Source organism: Terrapene carolina, unplaced genomic scaffold (genome assembly GCF_002925995.2).
Source record: "Terrapene carolina triunguis isolate 2854851 unplaced genomic scaffold, T_m_triunguis-2.0 Scaffold58, whole genome shotgun sequence".
Taxonomy (NCBI): Eukaryota; Metazoa; Chordata; order Testudines; family Emydidae; genus Terrapene; species Terrapene triunguis.
Genome location: NW_020664409.1, coordinates 575,926 through 592,334, shown reverse-complemented (window position 1 = coordinate 592,334; position 16,409 = coordinate 575,926). Strand labels below are relative to the sequence as shown.

The 16,409-nt window shown below is 40.2% G+C and overlaps 1 protein-coding gene across 2 annotated transcripts in view; it reads right to left on the bottom strand.

Moving 5' to 3' along the window:
- Nucleotides 1-788: 788 nt before the first annotated feature.
- The window catches only part of RREB1 (ras responsive element binding protein 1), a 141,901-nt gene continuing 126,280 nt past the window's right edge, over nt 789-16,409 (bottom strand). The window contains exons 10-12 of one of the 2 annotated variants that reach the window (XM_026660080.2): nt 15,884-16,048; nt 6,800-7,537; nt 789-3,055 (exon numbers count right to left, since the gene is read on the bottom strand). In XM_026660080.2, the coding sequence (XP_026515865.1) occupies nt 2,535-3,055; nt 6,800-7,537; nt 15,884-16,048 (1,424 nt within the window). In that variant the 3' untranslated portion in view covers nt 789-2,534. The remainder of the gene's footprint in view (nt 3,056-6,799; nt 7,538-15,883; nt 16,049-16,409) is intronic. The other variant, XM_026660084.2, reaches the window with a different exon arrangement.

Here is a 16,409-nt window from a genome sequence, read left to right as displayed (position 1 = left end):
GAAAAATAAAAGGATTCAAACAAACAAAAATAATAGAGAGACAAATTAGCTGAACATGCAAACTAAGCCTAAGATTCACCCATAGTTTAAACATGTTATAAACTTCACAGTTTAATATTGGGGAAAAAAACAACAACAAAAGTTTTCTCAGTCAAACTCAACTAATAAAAATGTCAATAAAATGTGGCAAGACCTTATAATCTACTAGGATATAGATAAAGGCTAAATAAAGCTTTAAATCAATAGTGATTATTGCTAGCAGATGTCCCGGCAGGCTGCTGGGAATTGATTACTCGCTACATTGTTCTGCAGCATATAGTTTAGTAATGGCTTCTCCCCCACAATATTGCGCAGTTTAGTGTGGAGAGCTGCAAAAAAAACCCCAAAATTAAAAATAAACAACAAACAAACAAAAACCAAAAATACCCACAATAATATAATTATTATTATAATTATAATAGTAATAAAAAAAATTAAGGGATGTGTGAACTTGTTTAAACTAAGTAGAACACACCTGGTAAAGTTTTAAAGGAATCATTGGTTCTGATTTTTATTAATTTGGAGTAACTTATTTCAAAACTGGTTCATACATCCCTAATAAAAATCACATATACCTCAACCATTTTTTTTTTCTTATTTTATATGCGAGAATATCACTTGAGAACATTTTTCTTCCTTTGAATTCTGGGGAGTTGGATTTCAGTCTCCAGAAATTTGTTGAAATATATATATATTTATATTTCAACACATTTTCCAAATATATATATGGAGAGAGAGAGAGAGAGAGAGAGAGAAAGAGGGAGAGAGAGAGATTGATTTAAGGCCTTCTTCTTCCAAGTCTATTGAAAGTAGGACATGTGATTTTGCATGGGAAGGGATGGGAGGATCACAGTGTGGGTGAGGGAGCTGAAGTGGTGGAACAGCACAATGAGACTCCGGCAATACTATGGCTCTGTCTGTCCCAGAGATCATGACTGAAGGACACCAAGAACAACAGAATGCTGAGCATACCTAAAAATGCACAGCTACAGTAGGATACATTTTGCTTAACCCAGTAAATGCTGGTGGTTGGGAGTATCTCCTGTTGTAGGCCACAGGAGGCCTGTGGAGAAATCCCAACCCCCAGCATTAAAGCGGTTAAACTATCAATATGAAATTTAGAAACACACACTAGTCTTCAAGCATCAACCCCAAAACCTCAGGAAGAAAGATTTTTTTTTTAAATTTATTTTATTTATTTTTAACATGTTTTATATTTGTAGTTTTATTACCAGTAGTATTTTCTTGCTTTAGAAAAAGACGGTAGCAAGATCACGGTAAGGCTCGCATTTCTTTCTCGCTTTCTTTCAACTGGAAGACTAAATAACTTTGCTCATTAGTAACAAATGTCATGTGATCGGAACCAAGCAATTTGCAGTGCCTTCCTCATGCACTCAAGGTGGGAAAGGGAGTCCTTTCATGACCCTCCCCACACACACCCATGCTATCACTAGTGAGATGTTCCCCTGTAGATTTGTGATGATTACTTGCTGGCCTCCATTTGATTCTCCAGTCAGAGGAAGGGTTCCATTTAAGTACAGTAGAAGAGCTGCAACATGAGAGGGGAGTTGGTGAAAGCTTAAACAGGGGATCCAAGCTGCACTGTAGATCTCCGTGGGCAAATATTGCCCATTCGTTTCTGCTGACTGCAGAGACTAGCAAACTGATGAATTTATAAAATAATAATAAAATAATAATAATAATAATATATTGAAGCAAATCAAACATATATAACAGCGGGTGCATAATTTCCATAGGTTAAGTTGCTATGTAACTCTTCTCTGTGTACTCAGTCCACAATGGCCAGAAAGAATGTCTTTAAATGGTAACTAGATTACCATTTCTAATGCTGAAAAGTGGAAACAAGTTATGAGGTTGAAAGCTCTTTGTCTTTCCTGGTTTTGGCTTTAACCAACTTTGAACACCTTCAACCACCATGTCGTTAATACCTGGAACTGGATTAATGCTCCATCGTATGGCAAATGCAAGAACGTCTATACTGAGAAAAATCAGCATCTTGTACATATTTCCTCTGGCTATCTCATCTGAAATTCATGTAATTGTCTTCCAGTTATTGGCTGTGGTATCCAAGGGCTTCCCCACCCCACTGCCCCCATTTCCAGCTCAGAGAACAAACACAGCGACTATAACAGATATACAAGAACAAGCTCACACACACACCAATACAAAAGGTAACATTAATGCTTAAATGAAAAAGGTCCTCTCCAAATAATTCATTAAAATATTACAAAAAAATCATTTTTTTTTTTTTGAAAAAAACCTATGATACCGAAAGATCTAATAAAGTAGTAAGGCACTCAAATCAGTATATACCGTAGTCTCTTGCATTATTATACTGAAAGGCATATGGCACTGAATCCAGTCTGCCATACTATCCCACAGCTGAAGGTCACTCTTACAAAATATACTCCAAAAACCTTGCTCTGCTGGTTTTAGTTTGTATGCTGGGATGGGTCCAATTTCATAGTAAGAATTCACTCAACTCCCAAAAGCTGAGGTGTACTATCTGCAGAGGCAAGAATGTGATTCATGGGAGATTTTTTGTTGTGCATCTCCAGCAAGTCCTGAATGAAACCTGATGGACTCTCGTGATCACAGTTACCCCGAGATTCCTGATCTTTTGTGATCTGTTTCTGTGCATTCTTGCTGGACTCTGCAAGGCAAGTACTGGCTGTTCGTCCAGGGGTTTTCTCCTCTCTGCAAAGGGAATCCTTCGCTGCATTGGCCGGACTTTCTTTTCGGTTTCTAGAGACAGATGAATGGTTACCAAGGCCTGCAACTGAGTCACACTCATTTTCTGAGATGGGGTTAGTGCCACTGTGGATAGACTCATTTTCACTGTCTTCTTCACACCTAGACTGGGTCTCTTCTTTGTCACTCTCCTTCTCATGGTTCCTAGCATTCTTGACCTTCTGGTGTATGCGCTGATGACGAACCAGGCTGTGTTTCAGAGTGAAGGTCCGTTCACAGGTCTGACATTTGTATGGTCTCTCTCCTAGGACAGAATTAAGACCAAAATATAACTAAGATTATAAATACACTTCCCTCTCTCTTTTCAGGACAGTACAACATACAAGCCTGCTTTAGACCAACAATTCTCAAACTGTGGGTCGGGATCCCAAAGTGGGTCACAACTCCCTTTTAATGGGGTCGCCAGGGCCAGTCCCAACAATGTTTAGTCCCAACATTTACTGTAGGATTCCCTTTCACGTAACTTGGATAACTACCTGCTAGTTGAGTAGTAAGGCCGACAGGTTCCTAAATAAAAGAGACCTGACTGAGAAAGGTACTGAGCTTCCACAGTGGGAGCTGCATGTAAACAGCACCTCTGAAAATCAGGCTGCTTTTCTTTAGGTGTGTAATTTTAGACACCAACATTTGCAGGTGTTGGCTTTAATTGAAGTCATATACCAAATAAAGGCGTGACTTGCCACTTCTGTAACAACGGATATTTAACAACTCTGTACCTAAAATCTGTGTAACTATATTGTTTCAAAATCTGGCTGTAAAACTACAACTAGACTGAACTGTATGTCCACCTGTGTATCCAATTGCCTATTTAATAGTGAATTTACCTGCAACTACCCTACTGAAACACAAGCCAATGGTTTTAAAGAATTCTTCAATCTTACCCCAGGTCAGCAGGATCTGGTAGTGAAAGAGTACAACCAGCTCATATGGTTATTCATTGTTAAACATTTAGCTATCACATAAACCTCAGGGGACTGTAAAGGCATCTGCTGAAACATGTATTTTTTAAAGGGACTATGTAGTAATGTGGGTAGATGGGTTAGTAAATTGACATGCTGTATTCAGCATCCATAATTCATGTCTGTTAACATTCCATGCCCTTAAGTGAGCAACTTTTTCTGCCAGAAGTTCAGAAAAGTCTTTTGAAACTCAAAGATGTTTGTAAAACTGAGCCAAAGGCATTGAGGCAGCAGTTTCCTTTGCAGGATAAACAGACTGCATGCATGACTTTCTTTCCCCCTGAAAAGGATGGAAATTACCACAAAACAGTAAAGACTAGCCCATGGCACACAGGGGATGGGGTTCATAGAAGGAATGAGGATGATGGGCCCAGTTTTTCTGAGCAACCAGTATTTAAAAAACAAGCCAGGCAGCATGTGAGAAAACATTTCTTCCTCAGTCACTGATAGAAGGGTGAACATTTTACACACAAATTATTAAACCAACTAGAATGGAACCTGCATACAAATGAGTTCTGAAATAGCAAAACTATTTCTTGTTAAGTAAAATAAGAGTCCCACAGTGATTCAATGTGCAAATGTGGACCAAGCTGGAAAGTACCTACGCTTATAAGAGGTTTCTGAGGCAGACAGTAACTTTACTCTCAAAAGGTTCTGGTTAGAACCAGGGGAAAAAATTTACCCCCCTCCCCTTTTCTTATTTTTCCAAAAAAATGTTTCACAAAAAACTGGCAGAGTGCTGTAAAGCGTCTTTAACTCAGAATCAGGTCCTGTTTAATGCTGCACAAGCCCTTTGGTGCACTGCATATCCTGCATCCATCATCAACAGAAAGGAAAATAAATTATGCCAGTTTGGTATGATTCCACTAATATGATAGCTTCTTGATCTTTTAACAAATATGAGTGCATAGAGTGAGCTCATAAATTTGAAGAGCCCACAGCAATGGATTGAGCCAGACTTACTGTAGGTTGTATAATATACTAGAAAATAAACTGTAGGGAGCACCCTGCATTGGAAGAGAAATGGACTAGAGATGAACGAATGGCTCTTCCATGTATCTTATTTTTATTCTTCAGGCAGGCATTGTACAAATTTTCCCCACATAGCCCTGCCAATACTCCTCAGTCTTAACCCAAAATATTCTTGCTATGCTGATCCTAGCCCTCTTTTTTGTTTTATTGAGAGGTCTTTTTTAAAAAGGAAACCTTTCAAGAAAGAGAAAGCATCTCACAGATTTTTGCCACATATAAATTTGAACGAGCAAGGGAAAAAAAAAAAAAATCAATGTAAGTGATTGAGAGTCCCCAGTTGGGAAAAATGTGGATGGGGTCACAAAAACAATTTTTTAGAAACAACTATCAATGAAGCTAGTTAAATGTATTACGTTTGAAGGAAAAAATCATGCATTGGTCAAAGTAGTTATTCAAGACTACTACAGAAAAGGTTAAAAAGTTAAAGAAAGCGGGGGGGGGGGGGGGGGGAAAAAACCAGAGAAAAGACAAAAAAACCTTCAGGACCAATGAAAATATTAAAAGTATCTGACACATGGATTGTTGAGGAGCTTATCCTCAAAGCACAAAAGCAGCATTTGGCTCATCAGAGAATGCTATGTTAGACTTAAGAATCTTTCCCCAAAGGCTTTCTTGAACACAGATGTATCATATGTTGTAGTGATTTTGTAATGGACACAAATAAATACAAGAATGAGACCAAACTAGTTTTTCCTTGTGACACAACCCACATGTCTAGCAGTGAAAACTAAACTCACTACAACACTCATCCTTCAGACTCATAGCCTGATTTTCAAAGGTGATGATCTTTCATTGACTTCAAGAGGATTTGTGGGTGCTCAGCACTTTGGCAAAGTCACACTAATGGAGATTTGGTGTTATTTTTTTTAAAGACTTCTCAGATGCAAAACTTAACTTCTGATTGAAGTTAATTACTCAGGTAGGTAAAACATTGGACCCGCACACTTTTTAAAAGTGTCGTAGTGTCGTTACTTAAGTGAAGCTTCACCTTTGATTAAAATTTAAATATGACGTACCTAAGCTTAATCAGAAAATATGTAACAATGAAAAGCTATGCCAAAAACCAGCACACAAAGGAAGTCTCTTTTCCTGATGTCACTTCAGCTTACTGCTAAGTGAAATTAAGCACACCTGAATTCTACACATTTGGAGTGGTGTGAATGATTCACACCTCTTTGGGGTCACAGTTATTGCTCAGCCATTCTACATGTGGATGACTGCGATTTTACTAATCAAAATGGAAGAGTCATCTAATCCTCCCTCGTAATGCAATGTTGAACAATATCCTATTGCATAAGCAGAACCCCATTTATTCCACGACAACTAACTGCACAACAAAGTCACTGGAGGGCATTGTACTAAATGTATACCACCTGCTCTGCTCAGGTTCAGAGAAAGAGTGGAAGCTGATCATGGCGTTGCCTCTCATTCAGATAAACATAGCGAGGAGTGTGATCAAACAGATCCACCGAGGCTTGGAGATGCTGGGTCTCTAGAATCATATGATAAACCGACTCCCCTCCTCCGATGTATTCCCTTTATAGTGTCATTATACTCCAGTGTGCAACAAAATATAAGAGAAGTGCAGAGCCACAGAGGAGGGGGCAAGGAGCTGGATATAAAATCTGTGCAATAGTTTCCCTGCTCAATCCTCACCTCCAAATTCTGCACCACATAAGTGGAAAAATAATTTTGAAAAAATTTAAGCCAACTACCCCCATCCCCCAGGTAGATAAATATATAATTGACTATGTATTTCCACTAAGCTTTCTGCAGATGTAAAGGATTTTGAATGTTTACCCTTCTCTCCCCATTCCTCTCCAATTCATTTTATGTTGCCACAGAAACTTAAGATCGCCTCATAACATAGTTTGATTGTGCAGCAGAAATTAGAAGTCCCTGCTCGTGCTGAGGTCCATCAGGCAGAAGAGCTCACAGGATGCTGACCATAAGCAGCAATCTCCTCCCTGCAATACTGTCTCATGTTCTCCACTTACCTGTATGGGATCTCATGTGTCGTGTCAAGTCCTGTAGAGACCAAAACCGCTTGTTGCACACAGTACAGACTTTCTTCCTCTTGTCTGCCTTTGTGGTACTCTTAGCCCCATTAGTCTTTGGTTTTTTGTCGTCATCACTCTTCTCACAGGATTTTCTCTCTGTGCTTTCTCCCTCAGAGATGCTTTCACTCTCTTCATTCTCCTTTCCTGTTGCCTCACAGTCCACAGAAGATTCTAGCACCTTTAAGTCCATTGGGGGCTCTTCCTGATCAAGAGTGGAGTCTTGCTTTGGGGGAGCTCCAGCTTCCTCCTGAACACTTTTGCTTTCATCCTCACTGCTCTTTTCATCCTTTCTGTCCTCACGAGCATGGGCCTTTTTGTGCCGGCCAAGAGTGCCAGCAAATTTGAAGGTTTTCCCACAAACGTCACAGGCATGTTTCTTTTCGCTCTGAGAGCAGTTACCTGCACTCTGGTCACTCTCTGCCAGCTTAAAGTCCATCAGCTTACTGGCAAAATTGAGGTCAAGGCTTTTGTTACTTACAGAGTCTTCCTCCGGTCCCTCTTCATACTCATCTGTTTTTTCTTGTGCATCCTCTTCTCCTTGGGGCGAGTCAACCTTTTGCTCCTGTTTGGGACTGCATTTGTTTTCCGGTAGCTCCGTTTCTTCCTCTGGTTGCTCTCTCTCGCAGGAGGTCAGATCCAGCACCCCACCTAGAGTCTCCAGATCTGACTGACTGTCTGTAGGCAAAGAGAGGGAAATTTTCGTCAGTCAGACATCCTCCACCAACGCAAAATTAACTGTGTGTCCTGTCAAGGCATCACAGACTTACTAGCATCACTTCTAATTCATTCAAGTTATTTACCGCCAAGGCCAGTAAATGTACACGTGAGACGAGAACATAACAGACACCAAAAATGAGGCCATTAGGAGTCTGTAACAACATACTTTCTTCTCCAACATACAGCTACTGGGTTCTTGGGTCTCAGTTTCATTGAGCCACAGTATAATCACTCTCACTACAGAGAACAAATGGTAATGCTCGGATACCAAAGAAGGGGAGGTAAGTGCAATACTATTATAAATGCATACCAAAGATCTGCAATTATTTTTTATTTCTAAAACAGGAGCGTTTTTATGCATTCTCAGGGACTACTTAATCAGTCGGTTTAAGATGTGGTTTCTATATAATGGAGCCCCTTTGCAAAACAAAAACAAATGTACTTAATTAGTATAATTAAGTGTTAAAGATTGTTACATTCCGAATTTGGGTAGATACAGATATAGGTCATATTGACATACATCTGACATATAGAAATCATGGAAGTTTGTGCCAGTACAGGATTCAGTTCTCTATAGTGAACACATTTATTAAAATGATACTACACTGAACTAAGACAAAAATGCAGCAATGGGCGACATCACCCACGGTTTTGTGAACCCTGCAACAACCAGACACGGGTGAGTTATCAGCCTCAACTACTGTAAGGCTCCCTGCTTTTATCACCTTGTGTCACATTCTTAACATTGCTTAAAATACAGTTTGAGTTAAATTCCTTCATTTCTTTAAAGAAAAATGGAGGCAGAGACAGAGCGCTTCTGAATTCTATATAGAGGGTGAATATGTAAATGGAAAATAATCCAGACCAGATTTGGATGCCAAAGTTGAGACTGATGTATGGGACGTAATTGCAGCTGTTGTGCCTCTTTTTAGTTAAGATTTCAGGACACAAGCTAGGCAAATCATGTTACCAAAAGCTGTGACTCTCCTTGCTTTAGTCAACTGTTTGCAACATTAATATAGACCTAGATGTTAGTATTCATCAAGTGAACAGTATCATCTTTTATATTTATCATGGATCTAATATTTTGAAAAGACCTCTAACATGCTATATGTACTAGCAGCCAAAACACTGCATAACTAACAGTGGATTTAGTGTAACTGCAAGTCTAATAGCTTCTTAGTAACTATAGAGATTTAAAAATGCTGACAAAATTTAAAACTATTTTCTGGCTGACACATACACAGCATGTGGAGTTTGTCTCAGAACTGCCTAGATTTTTTATTATAAGCTTCTCTCATATAAAGAGAGCAACCAAAGATGACAGTAAGATAGTTATAACGCTCTTGATAGTTTGGAATAAGTTTTTGTAATACAACACCTTCACAGTGATAAGAAACAGCAATTAAAGAAATATTGTGGCTAAGCAGAACTTCTAGTAATTGTGCGTACCCACTTAATACAGCGGAATCCTGATACATTTTGTTGGGGGGTAAGAAGACCACAGAATCACAGAAATCTAGGACTGGAAGGGACCTCGAACTGTCAGTTCAGTCCCCTGAACTGAGGCAGGACTAATCATTATCTACACCATCCCTGATCTGTCAGCAAGATGCAATCTCACTTGTTAAATCAGAATAGATTGGTTTACAAAGGTAGTTAAATATACAAAGGGCCATTAAAGTTTTCAATAGAATTCATATTCCAACCTGTGAAAACATAGGACTCAACCATAAATTGGCACATAAGGGATTTTGGGGAGGGAGATGACTCTCGAAAACAAAGATCACCTGGAAGTTCCTTACAAATTTGTGTTCATACTTTGCCCTTTTTGGGTAATATTAGCACACAGTTTATATATAGTGGATTTTCAAGGGGGAAATTATGAGAAAGACTTATGAACAAAAGAGTGGGACATCTATTGTCATTTGAGAAATCCAACTGAAATGCTACGGCATAACTCTAAAATTAGCACTGCTCTCCTACACTTACTAACAAAATATCTATCATATATCAGAAGTGCAGAAAATGCTTCTGGATACTGTGATATTTAAAGCTGTGAAGTTTTCGGCAGGGGAGCAAAACTAGAATCTCATTGTCAGGCTATATCCACACTGGTAAAGTTTTTTTTTTTTTTTTTTTTTGGTAAAAAGTTTCCCACTGGTTCTAACAGCTGTTCAATTGAACTGGGGTGAGATTTAGTGGGAGCCATAATGTAGACAAGGCCCTGGTGGCTGCATCTATTGTTAGCCACACATTTTTTTAAACTAACTGAAATGCCTAGTTTTGAAAATATGGTACTGAAAGGGCAATTGGATTCTCAGTTTCCAAAGTAGCAAGGGTCATGGCACATAACAGACAAATCTTTGGCCTTTTAACACAGCCTGTTTTGCAGTGCCTGGAGGGCCTCCGTTGCCTTCTCAATAGAAAAGCCCCAACTACACTTATTACGTGACAGGCAAAGGTCGAGGCAAAAGGGAGGAGCAGGACAGGTTCTTGACTATAGGCTCTAGTTAATCACTAAGCAAATCTATGTAGGGAATGAGAGGGTAGGGCGAGGAAAATCTGTATCCACCCCAAAGACCTGTACTAGCCCAGGGAGGTAAGGGCAAGTCACAATGAACTTGAAATATGATGAACCATCGTAAAATGGCTGCCATATTCTATTACTGTCAATGGGACTGAAGCCACAGGTTGACCCTCAGCAAGAGGGATGCTATCTCCCACGGTTACCAATGGGTTTAAGCCAGGCTGGTCTCCGTGAAGATGGTGACCCCTTAGTCACTATGTGAGGGCCTGGCAGGGAACAGAAGAATGTGGAAGTGCCAAGAATGGGGCAGTGAGGGCAGAAGGAATGTGTTAGGGAACAGGAACGGAAATTATGAGAACTCAAGAGGCATGTGGGCAGCAGGAGGTGGAATGAGGGGATGCAGAACAATGGAGAGCATGAGGAGACTGGGGTTAGGAGTGCAGAGGAATGGGGGGGGAGGGGGGAGAAAAATCAAGAGAGACACTGAGGGTGCCCCAGCTTTAACAAATCAGGAATGGTATTTTATGGACTCTTTGCAGCCCTTGCAGTAAGACAGCAGATTCGACACTATACGCTACATGCTTGTAACTTTACAAACAGAAGATAGTGAGGGCAAAGTAAGTAAAAGAAACATGGATCTATATCACCCTAGAAGGGCTGTGCAAAAGTGGGAAAATCTATTTTGTTTTAAAAAGAACAACCAAACTTTACCCAGTTTCTCTTGGGACCAAGGTGGGTGCATGGTCTCCTGTCATTCTCTTCAATGCAGAAGATCTATTCCAAAGGGTGGGTGGATTACAGATTGAATTTGAGCATGTCACCCTTTGGATGTGGATGAATTGATGTCTCTGACGTCAGGAAATGGAGTACAGAGACGGGCTTAGAGCCAATCAGGAGTTAAAAGCTTGTGAGCTGGAAATAGCTAGTCTAGCTGTGAGAGCTTTCCATTCCAAAAGCTAGACATCATATTAAGGTGTCCTGTTCCAGATTCAGATACAAACTAAGCTAGGAATACATGAAAATCTGCAGGTGCATGTATTGGGAGTGATACTTTTTGCTGCATCTGGATCAGCACACATTTTTAGGAACAATTTCACAGGTCTGTTACAAAGGGGCTCAGGAAGAGGCGTTATTACTCTATGAAAACTGGGGGTTATAAGCGAAAAACTGTTTTGTAACCTTAATATTAGTAGTTATTATCAGAAAATGGTCTAATAGTCTCCAAGGAAGTTGTAGAAACCCCATCACATAAAGACATTTAAAAACGGGGGTGGGCAAAGCACTAGAACTAATGCTGAAAGAACAACTGGCACTGCCAGAAGGATAAGATAGAATAAAATAGAATATTGGAGCATCCATCTACATTCACCACCATCCCAGTGCTTAACTTCTGGGCTATCCCAAGGAACACCACCTTTCATGTGTGTCAGATGGCACATTTTCTCTCACGATCTGAACAGCTTCCACTAGGTGGAACCATTTGGTAAGTTTTTTTTTCATTTTTAAAAAACACACAAGGTACAGCTTTTCCTAGCTCCACCACTAAAGTAGGGAACACCTGCCCAATCACAAGAGGCTTATGATATCAAAGCTCTAAAGTGTTTTTTTTCCTTTCTTCATATTCACTCAAAATATATATTATTGATACCCCTATTAAATCTAGTCACCTTTAATGAGAATAATACACCTTAAAAACAGCCAGTTTACATTTGAGGATTTCAGTCATACTCCTAAAACCCTTCCAACTAAAGGGAAAATTACAAGCATAAAAGGACAAGTGCAATTTATTTAAAATAAATAAATCCTATCAACTTGTAATAAATGTGGGGGAAATCACCATTTTACCAAAAAAATAGTTATTAGATACAGTAACTGGTGAAAAACCAGATGCCACGATATTGCTTATCTTCTGATACAGGTTCTGATCCTGCAATACCTTCAAGTGAATAGTCATTACTCACGTGAACAGTCCTATTGACTGATATGAGTGAAATTGTTCAAGACTGAGTCCATTAATTATGTCCAAGAAGTAGAAATCAGTATTTGAATACACTAGAAAGCCTGGAGAATTTCCAAGCTGTTTTATGATGAATTCCATTGTTTAATCAGGAAAATGCTTTTATACTCCAATGGTTAATGCAAACGATCATTATATATCTTCTATACAAGATTCTCTACTAAGTAATAGCACTTGCTTTAAAACAACTTAATGGCTCTTGCCTTTGTCACACACTCTAGTGCTAAGCAGCTCTTCCTTTTGTCATGAACTATGATCTGGAACCTGAAATTGCTATGCATGCGCTGGCCACAGAGCCCTCTGTCCTGCTAGAAAGTAACAATGATCTATTTGACATATACTGGGGGCTGCAACAGTTGTTGCAACATCATTCTCCAGTGTAGACAGGGTCTGAGAGATGTAAGGACGAACCACAGAGATGGAGATAAGCAATGATGGATTGTGCTAAACATACTAAATATACTTACTTTGTAAATATTTGCCCAGTTACCTCTGGAAGTAGTTCTCAACTGTCTCATACTGTGGACCACTTCCTGAACATATTTGTCTGTCTTTCTGTATTACAGAATAGAGAGGCCCTCTCTTACCCCACTCCCAATTCCACACCTTCCCTGCATTAGTTAGAACATAGTCTTTAGTCACAAGAAACAGTAAAATAAAGTTGCTTTCATATGTTAGATATGGATATTTTATTATGTCCCCCCACATTTTGTCTCTGGTTATTTCCTCTCCCTGGGTCTAGGGCTTCACATTTACTTATACCAAGTCACCCCTCATTGCCTGAAGTCTGACTTTTTCTCTTCTCTTCTGTACTGTTACAATCCTCTTCGTTTATACTCTGTGGCTTCCCTTCATTTCAGAATGCTGTGTACAGGTTACTCTCTCACCTAGGAAGTGGAAACATACACATCCTCTCTCACTTTCACAGATTCTCTATCCATCTCTGAATACTATTCATAAATGCCACCCTGTTTTTTGAGAACTCCTATAGACTTGTTTCATATTACATGACCTCTCAAATTGCATTTCCTGTCTTTACATCTCACCTTAAAGCTTTCCTCTTTGCTTTACCTTGTGGTTGTGTCTAACCCTCATCCAAACATCCCTTCCTTCCCCTTTCCAGTGACACTGGTGCTGGTAATCACTGGCTAATGACAGCCATCTTCCTTACAACCTTTAAAATCACAGCCCTTGCAAACTTCTTCCATGTTAGCCGGACTACACTATTTACCCACCTCCCATCAGAGCCAGAAGAAGAATTAAAATAATCCCTGTCTCTAAGGTAATATCATTGAAACAGAAAAGTATTTAAAAAATATAATTTGCGTTAATCATTTATGCTCTTTACATACCTTGGACAATGAAAGTAGACTGCAAGTCCAAGGCTGTACAATGATTTGGGAATATGATTAAAAGACTATTTGGTCCTGTCTTCACTGCAAGACTACGCTGTGTGGGAGGAACAACTGTATTGTAACTGCATTCCCCAACTATTCCTGGGGGAATTCTGCATCACTGTGCATGTGCAGAATTCACGTGTCCTGCAGAATTTTATTTTTTTCCGCAGAAAATACATTCTGCCCCAGAAGTGCTGCAGTTCCACCTTTTGCCCACCAGAGGCCACTATGGCGCCAGAACAGCCAACAGCATGAATACAACAAGGAGTCTGGTGGCACCTTAAAGACTAACAGATTTATTTGGGCATAAGCTTTCCATGGGTAAAAAACTCATTTCTTCAGATGCATGAATGTAGCAGGCTGTTCTGGTACCACAGCAGCCTCTGGTGTAGAAGTTCGTCACAGCACCTGGCCTGTGGAGCCAGGTTAGGACAGAGTGGGGCACACGGGGCTGCTGGGAGGTCACAGATAGGGGTTCAGAATGGCTAGTGCAGGAGAACAGACTGGGGCATGGGCTTAGGAGCTAGTGTGGTGACAGCATTGAGCCAGGGACTGAATGGGAGTGGGGGTGCATGGACACACGGGGATGGGGAAGGAGGCTGCAGGGACCCATCAGGATGTGGGGTGCAGGGACAGGGGCAGATGTGCCTGACTGAATGGGAGAGGCTTGGGATCAGCCAGGGTCTACATGGGGGAGGCTCCCCAACTCCCTAACAATCCTTCCCCTCCCCCCACAAGAAACCTGTTCCATACTTCTCCCCCCAACAACACTCCAGGTTCACTCCAGTGTCCTTCTCTCTCCCTCACCTCTTCCGTTACCCCTGGACACTCCCAAGCCTTTGCACTGCCTCTGACGGGTGCAGGAAATACAATTCTATACTGTAATTTAAATGAATTCCTCAAAGTTCTTATTAATATGCCTAGTAAGGAATCTATTTGTCAAAAAACATACAGACATACTTGCTCACAGATATTTTGAAATAAATTATGAAAATAATTGCAACTGGTATGATTATATTGTGTTATTTTGACAAATAAAATATGCAGAATTTTGCAGAATTTTTAATTTTTTGGCACCAAATTCCCCCAGGAGTACCCAACACGGACGTTTATAGAGTATAGATCTGAACTTTATCTTGATTTTTAAGGCCCTAACAGCACAGGTCCAATAGCCTAGTTAAATAGGACAAACATAATTTACTTTGACAAAGTAGTGTGGACTGAACCAAATGGTACTAGAACAATCATGCACTGCCTAGACAGAGACCGAGGCTACATCACGCCTTTTTGAATAATATTCCACTTTGATTGCAACCACCCTTGCAACCCAACCATGTTAGAAACCTCTTTGGCGACAACCAAGTTTAAAAACTTTCAAGCAGGGTTTTTAAATTCTGTTGTAGGGAGAGAACACAGAAGGCCTCAGGTCCTGTCTACACAATTTTATTCTGTCAGGGGATCATGTTGTAACATGAAGTCCCCTTGATCAAGTTATGACATGGTTTGGTTCTGTCTGTGTAGTCAGGAACAAACCATATCACACCTATGACACCAAACTGTGCTATATAGCCCTGTAAAGTTAAGGGCTGCTAACACAGTTATAACACAGTGTAGTCCCATTTTGACAGGCAAGGCCAAATCATGCTGTAACATGTCCCCCAAGATGGTAAAGTTTATTGCGAGGCTAGCACTTAGCCGGATCTGTATTACACCGTTTAAAAAGGGATTGCGAGGGATTCATATTCTGGTCCCTCTTCCCTTCATTACAGTACAACGCCATCTATCAAAGAATTGGTGGATATTGGAAATCCTCATATAAATGGGAATTCAGAAAAATGGAAGGAAGGTATGGTGCACCCTGATGCAACTGACTGTTGGTTAAATCAGGGTTCAGTGTAATGGGGTTGATTTGTAACTTTCACTAACAGGCTAATCAAAACCACGTCCCTTCTGCTGCTTTTAAATTCATTGCTACAACACAACTTCTATGAAACCTACTCAAAAGATTCCTGACACGGAAGCTCTCTTTGAAGTATGTATGTACTTCACAATGAAGGCTCACCCGTGCAAACTACAACCAGTAGCATATTAAGCAATTTTAAGGCAACAGACTAACACAGCCATCTGCTTGACTTCCCTCTAAGTTCGGTCTCTCTTATGTAGTCAACAGAAAAACTACTGAATAATTGCAACTACACTTGTTCCTATCAGCTTGCCCTTTCTGAACAAACACCACTCCGCCCTCTGAAAGCTAACTAAAGCCTTGTGTCATGCAGCAATGTATTTGCTTCGTTTGTCTACAGTCTCCAAACAAATTAACACAACTTGTCTTGTTATTCTGAACAACCTGAAAGAACTACCTGTGCTATCATGAGATCCAGCATCACTTTCTTTAGACTGGGGGATAAGCCCGTTTCTTCTCAGAGAGCAGTTGGCAACTCCATGTTTGCGCAAGAGGTGGCGTTCACAGTTAGATTTGGTAGAAAAGAAGACATCACATTTTTGACAGGGGAAGGGCTTCTGACCTGAAGCGGGAAAAAAAAAAAATTTATCTATCTTTCTAATGTGTAATAAGACCCTCTCTGGTTTCTCGTTGGTTTGAGACCATGTGTGATTAATGTGATCATTATTTTTCCCCTACAACTAAAATTCCATCCTATCCTGCCTGGGTGGATGAAGTTCCCTCTCACCTCCATAGTGTCCCAGGAAAACTACTACAACATACTAGTTGTAAGATCCTCAACAGAAGGATCTTTTCTCTGTGTGTGTTGCATCAGGCCTGCTGTGTTACGGGCCTGATGCAACTTCCCTCTGAAATCACTGGGGAGGTTTTTCCATTGACTTCAGCAGAAGCTAAATCAGGTCCTGTGTGAACAGCAATGATCA